This window comes from Xylocopa sonorina, chromosome 9 (assembly GCF_050948175.1).
Source record: "Xylocopa sonorina isolate GNS202 chromosome 9, iyXylSono1_principal, whole genome shotgun sequence".
Classification (NCBI taxonomy): Eukaryota; Metazoa; Arthropoda; class Insecta; order Hymenoptera; family Apidae; genus Xylocopa; species Xylocopa sonorina.
The window spans coordinates 8,760,735-8,779,174 of NC_135201.1; the positions used below are offsets into that span (position 1 = coordinate 8,760,735).

Here is an 18,440-nt window from a genome sequence, read left to right on the forward strand (position 1 = left end):
TGATCTTCAAAGCTGTTGTCTATCTTAACAAATAACTTCCTGCGAAGAAGGATCGCTCGAGACCGATCGTTCAGCACGACGAGAGCGCAATTGCAAACCGAAACCGTTCCCGTTCATTTCTGAACGTAGTACAATCCACGTAGCCGCGTGCAGTTAGGAAGGTAGTTAGACGACGCCAATGTACTCCGTGATCTCGATCACGATCCCAGCAAGTTACCGCGTTTGTCGTGCGAACCTGACCTAGCACGATGGCCAGTTGAATTAAAACACGTCGCGTTTCTCTGTTACCAGTCTGCGATGGATTTCCTGGGCGTTCAGGAGGCATTGGCGCCACGCGGAGAACCAGCTTTTGCCCTCTGCCAAACGAGCATTCCACCTGTTGCTAAGCATTTGCGTCCAAACTATTTTCTCTGCCATTTGTTCTCCTCTTCGCAGTCGAAATCTGGTTATTCGTAACCTCGAGCGTTCCTGTTCGATCACGATTGGCTCTCGATGACTGCATGCCTAGGTACAATTCGCAGGCGAGCCGCGTTAGTTGTTTTGCTCGAGAAGGAAAAAGGAATTGCGTGTGTTTACCTTCAGTTTGGCGTTCCATCGTTTATTGCACGTGTCTGGACACGTGCACGCATTTTGAGTACCGTTGCAGTTGTCGATGCCTCGCTTTATACGCTCTGTTATCTCGTTCGCTCGCTGGAGATCGACGGAACCGAATTATTCGTGATGCTAGACACGCGTTGAACACCGGGCGAGCGATCAACGGTCACATTTCCGCTGTGGAAATGTTGCTCCGGATTATTTTGGGACTCGTGACTCCTGGCTGTGCATTTAATCAGTGACGATGCTGTTCGAACGATGGGGCATCCTTGCGATCGATGTTTAGCCTCGTGTCTCTCGATTTTGGTCAATTTTCAGTTAACACGTTACTCGCAACGCGTCTCGTCGACTGTTGTTATTATTAGCGCTAGAATTTGCATCTTTATTGCACAACCGAACGAGGAAGCATACGAAACGAACAATGCATATCGTTGACACGTAAAGATCAGGTGGAATCGTGGGCCGTTTTAAGCGAACCCGCATATTGACTGATGTATCCGGAAGAGAAAACAAGTACAACGTCCTATTAAACCTTTCGGTACACAAATTTCTGTGGGTACGACGGAACGGATTTCTTTTTTCTTTTATCGACGTCTCAACAGTTTACGACTCCAGAGAGTTGACTACGGTCTTGATAAATGTTGCGATAACGTTTCTTTTATTGCAGAAATTGCTCGAGTCTCTTGAAACGTTTCCGTAATGTTTATTACGGGCGATTGGAAAAGTGGATCAAATTTTTTACGTTTCCATCGACCACCTCTTTCTAACTAGAAAATAGAACCACGATATCTCTGAGAGAACGAGCAATTTTCGACAAAATATGTTACGTACAAATTAATTTTCTACTCTTCGTTTGAACATTTCCTACGTGGCGATCGCGTTGGAGAACTCACCTCGTCTGTACTTCCGTGGCATTATGCGGTATTTATGATATACTTTCTAAATTTATTCTATTCAGAACCGTTTCTACTCAGGCATTCAACGACAGTTTGATTCAACACCAATTGACGGCTGTCCGTGTAGACCCATTGAAATGGTGATATGTATGAACGCTTACAGATTCACACCGCCGTTCAAAACCATATTAGACAGCTATCTTCTTTAAACAGAGGAGATGGCAGCTACGTAGAAACTGATTTAAATATCCCAAAAGCAGTCGATACATTTTTTGATCGCAATTCTGCGTGAACTGTAATCCAAAGGAGAGATCTAAAATTGAATACCACAAGTTGACCTCTTTCTATCACTTGGACGTATATGGTAGCAATTTGGTAAGAGAGCCGACAGAATACTATAATAGAAACAATGTGTTTCGCTTTGAAGATGACACAAAAACGAACACGGCTGATACAGCGTAACGTAACAGAACCTAAACGTTCGTTGCGAAAGTAGTTATTATCGTGTGCACAGAATTGCATACATTACGATAGAGGCTTTCGAGCCTCGTTTTATTCATGCTTTCGCAACAGGCATTACCTGTGCGCGACATTATCGTCGCAAAAAGCACACTTATTCGTCCATTAGTATAATAAGCATTAACGTCGACGATTTTACATTTCAACGAATAAACAAGCGGCCGAGAGAAGAAGACTGGATCGCGACGGATTCTCTGGTTCCTGGTTGAGCGATTAAATAATTGTAAAACCGTTTGTTAATTACAATTATACCCGACGTAACCATAGATATCGCCAAGCCTTTCGCAATGTTTCCAGAAAACATCTCAGACGGTGTCTTCCCATTTAACTCGTCCCCAATTAAGCTTAATTACAGTTACGCAATTACAATTCCTCGCGCTTATTCCAATCAGAGCTGGTATACAGTTATACAGCTCCCCGTGAATACAGTATGCAAAACATACCATGCACTTATACACAGTGTGCTTTTTATAGACGAGTTATGTCATAAAGTTACAAACCAGTCCCGTCGTCAGCGGTTCACACGTTCTTGCCGCTAAACGAAGAATCCGCGACGAATAAATTTATCATTCACAAAACAAACCGATGACTGTTCCACGCGTTCATCAATTCCCACAGTCCTGCTATTCCAAGCCAAGGTGCACAGCAAATAAATGGGTAAAACGTATTCTTCGGAACACGTTGCAAAAAGGAATCCATAATAATTAACGCGCGTGCATTCGTCGTCGGCTATTCGTGCCAGAGCACTGAAATAAAAGCACAATTAATTACGCTGGCAATGATCAATGGCTTGCCGTGGATGCATCGGTTATTCCTGGAATGTTCGAGCAGATACGATATCTCCCTCAGCTTCCGTGTCCCTTAATTCGTCGGCACGAGCTCGTACCGCGGGGAGCAAATTGGACCACGCGCTGTCTCTCGAGCAGAGAAAAAAAACCGGCGTGCCTGGCGAAAAAGGAGCAGACGAAGGAAGAAAAAAGAGGAGGGAGAAAAACTGAGTGAAAAAAGAAGAAAAGAGACGTACGCGCAAGGTGGAACACTTTCGCGACGAGGCCTCCGGCAACGACGTGTTCTTTGAACAAGGAGAGGGCTCCGAGAGGAGTGCAACGATTTCTATGTGGGCCACGAGAAAGTCACTAGCGCGTGTCGCTTCTTTTTTTCTCTCTCCTTTTTCCATCCTTTTTCCCAGCGAGGCGACTGTACGACCCTTTTGCACTTTCGCGGTTAAACGATCCTAACTCGCGGGTTCCGAAATTAACCTTGCGCTCGTAATCGATAATTCGACCGTGAACAGTCGATCGATAGTCGACGACAGGATCGGAAGCGTGCGATTGGTGGGCAGCGTGCTCTGGAAAGCCAGTCATTTCGTCTGTAAATCTTCGTGGACTAATACGCGCTCTACTGCGATTTCAAATTCGAATAACTTTTGAACAATTTCGATAGCGATACTTTGGAATCATTTAATACTTGGTATTTGTTCTTGTTACTTTTCTTACTTGATTTGTGATCGTAAATCTCGTTGATAGGGATTTTAAATTCGAATAACTTTTAAACGACTTTGGTAGCAATACTTATTGGTATTCGTTATTGTTACTTTTCTTGCTTTATGTTAAACGAATCCGTAATTTTAATCGCAAATCTCGTCGATACGATGAATTTGCAGACGAAGAAAAACTTCAGAGGATAATATCCTCTCTGGTTAATATCGTAACCGGAAAATTAGCATGAGAAGTCAGAAGCGTTACTTTCACGGTAACGTTACGAGGAAGCGATGCACAATAGTAATCCGTCGCGTAGAAAGCAAGCATTAAGCGTTCATTTGTAACGCGTGTAAGTACCGCCTTGAAGATGGCCGCTTCGATCTCGCTGTACTATATTTCTGTCGCGAGAGGAGGAGGAAAAAAGAAGTGTCGATAATAGCGATTGCGGTTAACTCTCGGCGTGTACGCAATTCTGCGTGACACCGACAAATCGCATCTGTCGCGGTTGCGATTTCCACCGGGAATCGGCGAGCGAAGACGACTCGACTAGCCAGGAAACAGGGCCACGCTCGTAATTGCCACGAAATCTATGGTTACGAAACGCCGTGCGGCGTAACCGCGCGGCTGCGCGTCGATCGCGCTTCTCTGAATAAATAGAAAGATTGTAAACTTCCATCTGTACCAACCACTGATCTAGATCAGGTTATCATAACCCATAATTTCCGGTAACTTGCGCTTCCGTTCCGCGCGTTGGCATCTAATGGCTCGAAACGCGTGGACGCGTTTCGGGAGGTTGACGTTGCAGTAAAAGAAATTATGCCTCGAAATGAACGAATTGACGTTGCAGTGAAAGAAATTATGCCTCGAAATGAACGAATTGACGTTGCAGTGAAAGAAATTATGCTTCGAAATGAACGAATTGACGTTGCAGTAAAAGAAATTATGCTTCGAAATGAACGAATTGACGTTGCAGTAAAAGAACTTATGCTTCGAAATGAACGAATTGACCTTGCATTTAAAAGAAATTAGCTGTAATCGTACGCTTTACACGAACTTGGATGATGTTAGAAAAAATGTAACCTTCTCCATTGCTTCCGTAATGTTACAGAAAACTGCTAGCATTTTGCAACGGATCGTGCGTTCCAATGCTGCAAGTTTTTAGCGGATTCGCAGAGTGAAGGTTTGTAGAGTAATTGTATTATCGTCGACAGCTTAAGTATAGAATAGATTGTGTTTTGCAGCCACGGAGAGCGCTAATTGTATATTGAGCCGATGGCAGGAAACGTTGAGAAATTTCTCGAGTGCAAAGGATTAATGATCGCCTTTACGTCGATATTGATGTCTGGCTATGTACACGCTGACGAGACCACGAATCGAATTCACGGAGAAAGTTGACCGAAATCACGTAAAGAGATTCCTCGCGAGGAAACGAATGCTCTTTTTCTTTTTTCTTTTGCCGTGCGACGGGTTAACGAAATTCTCACGTTCGATCGGCGAGCCTACGCACAAGTAAATCGCGCAAACGATCGATCTACTTTTTCCTCGCGTTCGTTTTAGCTCGCTCTATAAAAGTTCGATGTTGGAATTTATTGTAAAGATTCGACTGACCAGAAGCATCTCATGGTTCACATATCTTAGGCAGTAGTCTAATAAAGGAGAAGAATTGCTTTATTGCTAGAGATTATGCGCTTAAAAAATGAATTGTTTTATAAAGAAAAAGCAGACGAAGAATGTTAGTCTATTATATTCTCTGTCTCTCTCTCTTTGATGTCAAAACTTTTGATCAATACTGTACGCACACGCATTTATATCACGCATTGATATTTAAATACAGTAATTACACTTATGCTGAGATAACGTTATCGACACACCAGGCCATTACTGTGGTTCTGATAACGAGAGATCAAGTAAAAGCATAGCTGCGGGCAGGGAAAAAAGTGAAAGTGCTTCTACCATAGTGAAAGATACATATGATACTCTGGTAATGCGATCATTACTAAAATGCATTGACATCAAGAGAGACAAATTGAAAGTCTCGGAAAAAGAGGGGTAAAAAATTGTGAGAGTTGAATATAGATGTTTGCACCTCCCATTAATGCATGCTTGTCTTTCTACTTTTTCACCGTACAATCAACATTAATAATTATATTGTATTCAATGCGTTTGGTCGTTTGAAGTGTAGCATATAATTCCATAATACGCTATGAAAGGGACGAGGCAAACTGTGGCGCGCATAGAATTACAATGAATTATTTACAGAAGCGCATAAGTACTGGGAATGGAATTCGAAACAAGGTCGATATTCGACGTAACGTTATTGTTACGCGAGTTAAGCGGTTTTATGCTCATGCGCCGCATAAAACAATGCGCAACGTTTAATGGAGAAAGACTGAGCAAATACGCGGAAGTTGGGCAAGGTGAAGGTAAAGATAAAAGAAGTATATAAAATGATTGCCTGCACACTTAAAAGTCAACGCACCGCGGGTAATAGTATTGGATAACAGAAATAAACTGGATTAAGATACGACTATACAGGCTGCCTTTACGAGCGGATATTTTTGTGGAACTTAATTACGGCTATTTATGAGATGATTTAGAAGGTATTATTAGAAATTTATATTGGAAGAGGAGAATAGAAAAATGAAAACATTGACGAGGACAGAGAAAGTTATTAGAAATTCAGAATTATAATTAGATACTTTTTTTTTAGGAATAAATAAACGGCGCTGTATACTTAGAACTTTCGTGTTATGAATTATGCGCTTCAAAAATCATTTTTAAGGAAGCTTATTTTGGTATGAATAATAAGAGTTGACTGGAACTATAGGAGAAAGTTAGTAGAAATTGAAAGTGTCCAATTTCTGTGTTCTTTTCAGAATGTAAACACTTCCTACGATCTTCTCTGGACGTTTAACAATATTAAATCAATAAACAAAAGATTCTATTATTCACAACTTAACAAGAAAAAACAAAAGATGTACATACATGTACACGAGCCATGATCATTGTGCCACGATTCCAAAATAATGCAGTTACAATTCCTCCGTCACACGTTCACTGCTACGCACACGATTCTTTTCACGACTAATTGCCCGCTAAATTGATTAACAAACGCGAACAGTCAGAGAGCACTATGTACGGTTGTTCACAGGGCTAAGAAGACGTTAATTGAAAGTTCATAAATATAACAAGCTTGTTGTCGCTTTGTCTTATGAATTGTCTCTCACAACTGACAATTTTTTCTGATTAATCCCTCGCGTCGCTTTTCCGTGTGAAGCCCTATTGGAGGACGACCTAGAGAAGAGGGGTCATCCCCTAAACCATTCTAGTAGAGGTGGAACACTTTCCTTCAGCATGGGTTTTTCCATGCCAACTATAATCTGATTGCTTTGAAAGTTCGAGGGTCTCTCCTAATTATCAGGCACTGTTGCACGCGTCGATGGTAATTAATGATACGCACGAATATCGAGGATACCATCTAAACGCGGAACACTACGGAATTTTCCTTCGCACGATCATGCCAATGCCTTCGAGCATCAATGAAGAAATTTTACGGATCTCAAACCCATCTGAGTTTTCTAAGTTAATCTACGCGCGAGTTTCCAGTACATACCATTAGATAGAGCAATTTTTGTCTTTTGTTAGTATTTTTGTTTTTTGTCAGTAGAAATGAGTAGACGTGACTTACCTGACTCTGACCAACTCGATACAGCGCTGGATCGACGTCGACGGTGAGCATCATATCTTCCACTGCTCGACGTTCATCCGCAACTGGACTACCTGGCCGTGTGTTCACGTCGCTCGATAGTAACCCGAATCGTCTTCTGAATTCGCATAAGGCCATATGCTTGGGGAATCCGACCTTGTGTAGTCGAACCGCATCAATTATTTGACTTCCACGAATCTGTGACATAAATAACAGCTTTTCAATGGTGTTGCTGTTTCTGGTATTTAAGTATACATAAATTTTTATCCTTAACACTTCCATGCAATTCTCTAATTTATTCTTGTCCAGAATAATGCTGTATCTCGTGCTGTTATTTAGTTACGACGTCGTTAAATTTGAACTTCCTTCAGGAGGAATGAAACATTCTAAATTGGTGATTAAGCGAAGATAATTTTTACCTGTGATCGTAGAAGAGGTACGTTGATAACGCTGTCCTCGCTTTGATTCGATTTCACTGATAACAGACTTTTATTGTCGGTACACCCGGCGTTGTGTTGTGGCAGTATACAATGGACGAATTTGACTCGTGTTCTTCTCAGTGTCTCGATCAATCCATCCTGTAACAAAATTACATCGTATCCTTTATACTTGTCTCGCATTGAAAGAAAGAAAACAACTTGCGGTGAACCTTCGAGGTACATCGAGCGTCTTGCCTTTCTTATGCAGAAGCAGATAATGAACGTGAGTAATAAAATCAGAATGTGGTACCAGAAGAGCGTGCATCTCAATTCAATGAACATCCTCGATGCAGCGCGTATCTCCCGTTCATAAAACGAGAAACCAGTTTGGTTTCAGTTACTCGTAAACTCGCGTCAGTTGACTCACCGCTGTTTTAAGATAAGGTAATATGTAACACGACATATGACCTTATCTTGCATGTACGCGTGCACGTTCGTGAAAATCTGGGAAGTTGTCAGACGAACATCTGGATTGTTCAGAGTGTACAACGCGAATTTAAATAATTACAAGTACACGAGACACGTACATGAAAGATGAAGTAATACGTCGTGTTATACGCTGCGTTATCTGTTACATAATGTATAGAATGCATTTTTAATCTCGTGTTGCGTAATTACGCTAACCGGATAATATAAGACACGATTAAGGGGCATAAGATAACACATTGAAGACGGTACATCGTTAAGATGGTATTACTTGATAATGCAAAGGTATTCGATGCACAAGACTAGTCGCTTTCGCAGAAAGCACGTGAAAACGAGGATACGAGGGTATATCAAGATTTCGTTTGAAATTATTTAAGTGCTTTATAATGCTGGAATATTCTGACAATGGAACGTGATTCGTCTAAGGTCCTTAAGTTTTATGGAGACCGTGCATAGTAAATCCGCAGGCTTTACGACGACTGTAGAACATTAGGTTCCTGGAGTTTACCATAAAATATGATGATTGTAATTAGTTTTAAAGTGACATTATCATTGTTGTACTTACAACGGTGAATTTGACCTGGAGGCAGATATTTTTTCTTTTCACGGCAGTGAATGTTCGTCGTATACTGGAAGCTCTTCGTAAAGACTGCGAGCCTTCCACCAACCCGGGCATGGAACTGCACAGAGTCCCAGAAACTCCAGCTCCACGTGCACTGACGAACAACATGCTGACGTCTTCCCTAATATCGATAGAAAATACTTTGTATTATAACCACTTAAAGAAGAAAAAGTATAAGTATGGTCAGAAACGAATACCTTGTACTTTCTTGAAGTATTGTAATGGCACTTTTAGTAACAGGATTTTCTCGAGTTGCTTTAAGCCATCCTGTTGCTGTGTAGAGTACAGGGTTAGTACCCAACAAGTGTTGCAGAACAAACTGATTGTTCCCAGGAGCCTTTCTCAGCAATATTTGATGATCTGCGTAACAGAAAAATGAACAAAATGAGTAACAAAAGGGGTGATATATCCTTATTTCTGATACATACCTCGATCTCCATAATGAGAAAACAGTCGATCCAAGAATGTTTCGTCGCTACCGCCAGGACACACTGTTTCTTCGTCTAACAACCACAGAAGACCCTTTCGTTCCATTTGCCTACTACCGCTAAGGTCACTTTGGCTAGTTCGCAACATAGTCGCACCCTGTGAACTTCCACGATCTAACAGCGAAATCAAACCCTGAGACGAGCCAATTCCATCTTCGTCGCAATCGTCTTCGTAATCTACATCAATTCCTTCTTGAACGTACCTACATTTAAAATACAAACGAGCCGATTACTCGAAAGGGGCTAAACAAGAGTACTGTGTAAAAGAACCGTGTCTCTGTTAACTAGAATAAGATATCCACCGTATTTACCTGTCCTTTGGTGCTACCAGCGTTGTATGATGAAACAATAACTGCAGTCGTTCCTGCAAGTAATTGTGACACAGGTCTTCGAAACAGGCTCCAGTTTGTCGTCCGCAAGACGCCGGATTCTGAAAACCTGGCGAGTCACACAGTAACAAAGACGACACTGTGTGCACAGAGGATGATATGGATCTATCAGCACATAAAAAGCAACATTACCATCGTTGCTCGCCACTAATCCATACTTCATTCCACAAAGAAAGTCATACCTATTTATGAGAGCCGCCACGCAGTGGAACACTTCGGAATAAAGACCAATAAGGAGGCCCTCGAGGGCATCCATACCCATGATATCTTTGCTCAACTCCGTAGGACTGGGCGTACGTAGAGCTGGCCTCGGAGTGCTCGGTGTACCAGCACCGCCTCCGTTCGAAGAAAACACTATTCTACTCAATTCCTCGACGCTGGTGCCCAGCAACGTGGCAGCCTTCTCGGCGCACTCGACTCTCGCGAACTGCCACCGACTTTGCGAACTAGTGCCAGCCTTAACCGCACCAGCGCAGCTCAGGTGATATATGCCAGCCAGGACCAGCCAGATGACTTTTTCATCGGCCTCGGACACTCCCAGGATCCTAAACGCGGCCACTATCCGATTGAACTCGACCATAGCGCGCTGCTTGTCCTCGTGCTTCTGCAGAGGCGTTATGAACGCATTGTTCTCTGCGACTAGATTAGTAAGGTGCAACTCCTTCCTGAGGGCACCCTCTGCGCCTGCCAGCAAACGGTAAATCGCGTGGAAAGTTGGGTCACCGTTCGACCTTCTACCTATTCTCGACTTCTCCAAAAGCAATACCTGATGGGCGAAAGGTAAGTTAGAGTATCGAGGTAGCGCAATTAGCATTAGATAGATAGAGTTGACATGGACGATTTATTTTATAGCTATTGTTCTACCTGCAAAGAAGCCGATGCTATCTGTCCGGACTGATCGAAGTCCAAACTGAAAATTTGCGTGAAACGTGTTGCATTGGAGTTCATGTGCGTCCTACTATTTCCAAAAGCCTCTAGGACTGTGAACAGGGCATTGAGTTTCTCGATGGTTAAAATCTTGAAAAATACAAGACGATTGAAGTTAGTAGTCAGTTAAATATCGAAGTGCACTGAATGTACAATTTGTTGCCCACCTTGTTAACCGTGCCCGCAGCTAATACAAGATAATGAAGAGCGTGTTTGAAGTTTGTAGTTTTGCCCGATCCGCTACGACCAAGAAAAACCAAGGAATGATCTCTTCGAGTTGCTAGCATCCCTCTGTAGGCTGCTTGCGCCATCGCGTAAATGTGAGGTGGCATATCCTCGCTCTTGCATCCTCTGAACATATGCGCTACCTGCAAAGATAAAGAAAGAAGTAAGCGATATAATTTGGAGAAAACTTCTCTCGTCGAATATACACTCCTGTTCAAAAGTATTTGGACACTTGCCATTTCTAACGAATTTTTTTTGTATGAAAGGAATCATATCGTTGAAATCGAGTTTCGTAATTATTTTGTGAGGAGTGTATAGTTGCTTCTTAACGTTACTTGGTGAGATACTTACTGAATCATTGGCCAGACATGTTCTAATAGGATACAAAACAGAATGTATATAATATTTAGTGAAACACATGATTGATACCACAATTTTCTTTCAAGCATCGATTACAATTAAACAAGTGTGTCTCCTCTAGCTTTGCTCTGGAGTGTACGTATCAGAATCTATTTCTGCACCGTGCGTGTAACAAATAGATAATTAAGATGTTTTATACGCGGGTATTAAAACTCCGATTCGAACAAATATCAATAAACTCCACGATTCTCCTTTCGCTCGAAGAGTAAAGCGAGCCGAAATGCTGGTTATAAAAACTTTAATTAAGAAATGCTGTTAAACCGATAGCAAGAAAGGCAGGAGAAAAGGAACGCGAAGCCATTAAATGATTCCGCTAAGTAATAAAAAGGAGGAAAAAAGAGCAATTTATTAACGTCACTTGCCTTTTCCGAGTAAATGGCCAATGGCGCCACCGGATTGATAATGATCATGCTGTCACCCGCGTAAGTGTGTATTAAATTACTGGCGTAACGCTGTCTCAGTGTGTGGAGAACAGAGGATTCATTGAGGAAACGTAATTGCGAGAGCTCCTCGGCCTTGTCGAACTGCGGGGGATTGGCCTGCAAAAGAAAATAAACGATTCATTTTACTCTACCTACTTGTGTCGGAACAGCGACAAATTTTTTCTTTGCTGTAACTTCTGATCGCGCGATGGCACTCGAACGTATAATAACAGATTGCACCCACATTGATACGTACTTTCTCAACGTCTTCCTCGTCTACCAGCAATTCCTCACCGGAAGTGGTCAGGCGGATCCTCAGCTTCCCTGTATCCAGATTTGCTGGGCCACACTTGGTCGCGGGGGTGAAACCACCTCGATGCAACAGCCAGATCCGCTCGGAACTCATCCATGCTTGTTCTTGTGCCAGATGCTCCTCCGATCGTGCCTGTTTATCAATAAAAAAAAATTGTATTAATACATATATCATGAATGATTGGGAAGTGATTGTGCTACAAAATTAATCTCTCGATGCGAGATAAAAATTTCAGATAAAAGTAAACTTTTCAACAGCAACTTTACTGTACGCGTGGTCTTTTCTCAAATAAACATACTTGATGAAATATTTCAAGGCTTGTCAGTGTTACCTTAACGTTCTTCCTTTCCTCTCCAAGTGTCTTTCGAGTAAAAACAAAAAGAGAAAAAGAAACGAATTTTATTAAAAAAAAAAAAGAAGGTAAACTTAAGAAAAATTAACGCAACATAGAAATACTTTAGTAGCAATGGAATACGTGCTATTTGTGGTGCAAGGAAAATTCCTTGATCGTCAAACATTCGATTACAAGAAATAGCTGGTATAAACCACTCCATGTAACGCTTCAGGGAGCAATTAATTTTCACATATGTAACACGTACTAAATCCATTGATAAAACACTTGCTCTAATGCGTCTATGCCTTCGTTCTCTCTTTTTTTTTCCTAATAGAAACAACATCGCGTCATTGCTGTGGCCTGTTTCAAGGGGCCTTGCTCGACGCGTGGCTTTCAAGTTCCTCCAGCGTTAATTATGAAATTCCGTTTGCACTCTTAATTTTTCACGGCAAGGGAACGCGCGAACGCCGTCTGGTCGGCTCGTTAACACCTCTGCCAATTTCGCGCGGATCGCAGGAGTAATCGTAGCTACGAGGGCAGACGCGTATCGATTTCCCGCGGGTCGTGTCGGCGCGTTTTGTTAGAAAGCGCGGTGACTCGTACCATTCTGCTGTGTAAGAACGACTTCCTGGTAATAAATTACCATGAATCAGGCCTGAGGGCCGCCACAGGCACACACCGCGTTACAACTTCGGTCGCATTGTTTTATGAAACAAACAGAACGTGCCTTCGGGGACGAGAGATCTTAAATGAGAAAATTACACCGCCACCATTGCCACTCTGCCCTTTTTTCTGTGCTCTCTCTCCGCTGCGCGACAACCAGTCCCTATTTCCTGGCTAACTCGTGGAAATTGTTCACCGTCGATAATCACACGTCGAGAGAAGGATTTAAAGAACTACTCGAGCGTTCCTCGGGTGCAATGGAAACTTGATAATTGCACGGCAAGTAATCTGCAAATACACGCAACGTTAGTGATTATCAAGGCGCGTGCGACTGACGAGGGGACGTTGAAATAAAAGCAAGACTAAGATACTACACGGTTCTCCATTTTTTACAACAGGCGTCCGCTGTTAATTACAACGTATGATTATTATTGATGCATTTCAGAATATTGCAGTAATACATCAAAGTCGGCTGTAGCGTCTGGACATTTACCAGCGACAGCGTAGGTCAAATGCCCTCGAAACGCAGCGCGATGCTACAAACGAAACATCTAATTTGCCGATCCTCAATAGCGGCATTCATCGACTCTATGAATCCCCTTTTCGTTGCGCAACCATCATTTCCATGAGCGTTGCATGCGAGTAAAGAGCCGCACGAGCTCTCCGTTCCATAGACAGCTCAATAACGTCTACATTACGGATGTCTATGCAGTTATGGAACTACAAAAAATATAGTAAGTGAATAAGTAATCATAAATAATCGAATTCCAGTTCTTCATAATGCAATAAGCGTATCCGTTTGGTATCTTCGGTTATCCACTGGTAACCTACTATCATTTGGTCCGACCAAAGTTTCATCCATTGGCGACAAGCCTCTGGTGCCTCCTTAAAACTTATCTCCCGTGTTTTTAGTTGCATTCGCGAGGACATGAAATTTGCATAAACACTCGGGGATCCAATAACGACATACCTCGACCGTTTGCGGCGGTAGCGTATTCTGCAGAAGCACCTCGAGGCGTTTCATGCACTCCCCCGCGCCCTTCGCCGGTTCACCTTCCGCGCCGCAACGATTGACGCCCTCGTCAACCACGTCCTCGCCGTCCCTCGACCTTCGTTTCCCCCTTCCACGGCCGATTTTCTTCGCCAAAGCCATCTCGACGATCTCCTCCCACTCGATTATGTCCTCGATCGGCTTCAAACTCCTCTGAGAGACGTTCTTCCGGTTCCACTTCTGCGCCCCGTTGCTCCAACTCCTCAAGGTGGAGCCCCTCAGCCCAAGGATCCTCAGGTCCCCTGACTTGCCAACACCAGGCACCCGTTGCTCGATCTCAGCCGTGATCCTCCTCCACTTCCGCTCTCTAGGCGTCTTGATCACGCTGCTGTCATCCCAGCCCTCCTCCATCCGCTTGATCCGGTCGTCGATCGATCCCACTCGCAACGTGTCCGCCCAGCTCTCCTTCTTCCGTGGACTCCTGGTCCCAGCCTTGGACAGGCACGAGGACAAGTGTACGGCTCTCGTCGCCTGCTTCTTCACGCCGGCACCGTTCGTCGCCTGGTCAGAGTAAATACGGATCGACGCGTTCGCGGCTGGCGAACGGCTGCTGCCATTCATGGTCGCGAACGCGTTCTGTCCAGCCTCGGATGAGTGCATGCTGTCGGTGTCGCTGCACTCCCAGGAGCTGACGCCGTTCCTGCTGGCCCGTCTACCGGCGGACCTCGCGTTCTGCACGTTCGCCACGACGACGGACGCCTCGTCGTAGGACCTGACGGAGCCGCGGTCCTTTGGGAACCTGATGGCTGGCAGAGAGATGGTCGCGCGACGATTGCTTTGTTTTGCTATTCCGTTGCCGTGTGCCTTGCCGCGGCACGATCTGTGGAGCAGGTGATGCGCTCTCAGGGCCTCTTTGTCAACCGTGTCCTTGTTTAGAGGCATCTTCGACGGTTCCCTTTGTCTCCTCGCCTCGTTTCGTATTCGCGTTTCGCTTTTTTTTTTCAGCCGCCACCCGCTCGCTTTCACGCGGGATAATTGTCCACCTCCTTTTAGCCCGATCCCGCGTTCTCACGGAACGATTCGCGCGGGTTTCACCGGGTTTTTTTTTAGGCGTCTCTCTTAATGCGGCTTGGCATTCGAGTGAAAATGTTATTTGAATGTAGTTTTTGTCCGGGGAAAGGCTGGAGAAGTACCTGGATAGTGTGGGACCAAATTGATGTTTGTTGGCCAGTCACTTGACGCTGAGGCGCGTTGTTTTTGTACGTGCCTAGATCATTGGTGCCGACTTGTTGCTCGTTCCTTACTCGTGTCACTTCATAATGCTCTCTTCTTCGATCTTGCTCGTTGTTAACATAGAAACTGATGAAACTATTCTTACAATATAGATACTAGTCATAAGGTATCCAAAGTAGCAAGCATCCCTTTATGGTACCGCCATTGAAATGGTCCACGACATTGGTTTAAATGCAACTATTATCCATAATCGCCATTCTTAGATTACAAATCTTTTACGAACTTCGATTTCCATATTTTCCAAACTGTCACTGAGCACTGCCGCTTAAATTACCCAACTGGTAGGTCTTCTATTAAGTATCACTTCCATCTAAACCACTCTAACCGTATAATCCAGTGATGATGCGCCAGGAGTCACGGATAATCAAACTGTCATCACCAGGAAACAACCTGCGGCAGAAGCAGCTGGACGCGTTCGTCAACAAATCCCAGCGCACTCGCACGACAGCCAAACGGAATCCATACGTCGCGCCCAACGTTGACAAACCGAACGTGCCATCCATCTAAAATCGAACAGAGCTCAGGAAACGAGGAATCAATGTTGCGGACAGAATGTACGAAACATATTCGCGGAGATTGAAAGAACTGTACGCGACGATTGAAGGAGACCGTTTCGATTCGGACGGAGGAGGAATCGTGGGGGGCGCGCGACGAGGAGACAGGGCTCCATTACGAGGAGCACCTCTAGCCCACCGAGTCTCGACTGAGGCAAGAGACAGCGGTGGTATCTCGAGACCGAAGCAGATCAAAAAAGAAACGAAAGAGGCAGGCGTGTGCTCCCACGGCTGAGGCGCTCCTTCTTCGCTCCGCGGCTTCTCTCCCTCTCTCTCTGTCTCTTTCTCTCTCTCTCTCCCTCGTTCCTTCTTAGCTCTCTGCTCCGTCTCAGTCCTCCGGTAGAGGCTCTTTCACTTGGGCTCGAGTGTCCTCGTCATTTTCCTCCGCCAGCGTGATTTTACTGATTACAAGAGCCGATCAGCTCCGTTTCCGTGGCGAACGCGACGAACGCCGCCCGATCAGGAATGTTTTCCCAGTAATTGATTGATCATACGGACAGATGGATCGTTAGTAAGCTTGGCTCCTTCTGTTCGACTTGGATTTGTAGTATGGATACCTGGAAATGTTATTTCTTCGATTTCTTTTGTTTCTAATCATTGTTCACGAGAGATCCATGTCTTTACGTTCATTTGTCGAACGCTGAGCAATTGTGCGAGCCTTAATAAGGTTTGCTACCTCTGATAAATGCACAGGTACCCATATTTAATTACCATACACTTCGATCCATTGAAATATTTAAGTAAATAATAAAGATTGTATTTTACTGGTCAGTATTTTCATCCCTTTTGGTCAGTATCTAAATATGGAGAAAATATTCGCATATTTTCAATGGATACTGACCAAATTTCAAGATTAAATAGTATTCGTCGTGACGTTCAATTAAAGTGAAATTGAAAACAGCACACTCCAATTAAGTTGGCACGCTTCGTGCAATATCACACCTACGCTGACATAACCTTCACCTCGAAGGAAGCGCGTGAAGTTGCGCAAACATCCTTTGATCCTCAATTTAATAACTTCCATGTGCGTGGCACAGTAGCCATCTTAACGAGAACATGAAATTCGGTTCCAAAATGTAATTTCATTTCGTATCTGGAAGAAATATGACTACGTCAGCATCACGTATAACGAATACCTTCCTCGAAATGTTTCTAGCATTTACGCGGTATTGAAACGTTTAAAAATAAACTGAGATTAATAAATGCGACCATCGAAGGAATGAGTTATTCCCCTTATCAATCTTACAGCGTTGAAATTGATCGCATAAAAAGCGAGCATTACACAAATTAGCCGCGGATAGAACCACCAGCCACTCGAATATGGTAAGTTTCCAGCACCGCTCAATACTTAATAACCAATTGATTATTCATCTATTCCGACCGAGTTACGTTTCCCTACTCTGTAATATTATGCGTGGCCACGGCTCTTTCCAAACGCGATTTGCATCTTTTTTTTTTTTCACCGACCATCAATTACAACTCACTTAATTGGCCAATAACGATGAAGTTCAAAGACAAAAACGGGCTGAAAATATTTCACGACTTCGCTGTACGCTGTTGCATAAGAAACGCCTCACCACACCGCTACGAGGACTATTAGATACGTTGTAAAACAAGAAACTGCCAATTCACCTTTTAACGCTATCCCTCTCTTACTTCGATAGGGGCTCCTCTAACGCTGGCTAGCCATTTACATAAATGAGCACGATTTTCATAGAAACACCATCAGAAGGGAAAAAAGGAAATCCTTAAACAACCGGAGACGTGGTTTCGTCTTTAATACTCCACGAATAACCTCGTCCCCTTTTCCAACGTGCATAGACACAGCCGCTGTAAAACGTTACTGATAATCCGTGACAAATTGCCAGATATTGAACGTCGTCTCGTTCGTATGTTCGTCGTGATTCGACGGCTCGATCCACGATTTTTCAGAGCACAAATATGGATTACCTACACGCAGAGATACATACGTGATTAAAACGAACATTATCGCACACAGATTAAATAAGATAGAAATAATCTTAGTACAAGTACTATCCGTAGCACCCATAACCTCAGAATATAAATAGAAACCAAATGTATCTAATAACTAGTAATCAAGATAATTACGAGTAGCAGCCATAACCTCAAATACTCAGACCCTCCTCGAACCCTTTAGAAAGGGTTAACTGTATAACCTATGCATCGCTTCTATTAATTAATGTATTACAATCTGTAATGAAAAAACTGTTTCCATATTGATTGCACGTATAAACAGCTGAAACGAAAAATAGTGATGGCGAATAAATATAATGGATGTCGAATGCGGCATTTTTAATTTAACATTGAACTCACCATGATTTCGCAACAGGTCCCTATTTTCCTAAAATGGTGGTACCCTAAATTTCGCGAGGATATCGTGAAACTGATTTTCAACGCGCGCACGAACAATGAGAAAAAGCGCGCCGCGGTTAAAACAATCAACTTACGTGGCAGTTTCTACGGGGACAGTTTAATTACACGGTTGCTAGGCCTGATCCTTCCTAATTATGGAAATTGCGCGGTCTAGGTTATAATCAAACGAGATTACAACATCGAGCCGCGTTTCATTATTCCGAACAGGAACTTCTCCGTGATGAAACTTATTATCGCGCGGATGTTAATAGAAATAAGGAAGGCTGCGTTCTATCGCGAACGAGCCAAGAGAAACAGCATTTCG

General features: G+C 43.5%; 1 protein-coding gene across 3 annotated transcripts in view; it reads right to left on the reverse strand.

Moving 5' to 3' along the window:
• LOC143426932 (unconventional myosin-XVIIIa) overlaps positions 1 to 18,440 on the reverse strand; it is a 55,497-nt gene that overhangs the window by 22,241 nt on the left and 14,816 nt on the right. The window contains exons 1-12 of one of the 3 annotated variants that reach the window (XM_076900677.1): positions 13,875 to 15,175; positions 11,851 to 12,039; positions 11,535 to 11,711; positions 10,695 to 10,895; positions 10,465 to 10,617; positions 9,783 to 10,366; positions 9,523 to 9,705; positions 9,152 to 9,414; positions 8,921 to 9,083; positions 8,667 to 8,844; positions 7,616 to 7,774; positions 7,179 to 7,394 (exon numbers count right to left, since the gene is read on the reverse strand). In XM_076900677.1, the coding sequence (XP_076756792.1) occupies positions 7,179 to 7,394; positions 7,616 to 7,774; positions 8,667 to 8,844; positions 8,921 to 9,083; positions 9,152 to 9,414; positions 9,523 to 9,705; positions 9,783 to 10,366; positions 10,465 to 10,617; positions 10,695 to 10,895; positions 11,535 to 11,711; positions 11,851 to 12,039; positions 13,875 to 14,837 (3,429 nt within the window). In that variant the 5' untranslated portion in view covers positions 14,838 to 15,175. Of the gene's footprint in view, positions 1 to 7,178; positions 7,395 to 7,615; positions 7,775 to 8,666; positions 8,845 to 8,920; positions 9,084 to 9,151; positions 9,415 to 9,522; positions 9,706 to 9,782; positions 10,367 to 10,464; positions 10,618 to 10,694; positions 10,896 to 11,530; positions 11,712 to 11,850; positions 12,040 to 13,874; positions 15,176 to 18,440 lie in introns of those variants that run through there. The other 2 variants (XM_076900675.1, XM_076900676.1) reach the window with 2 other exon arrangements.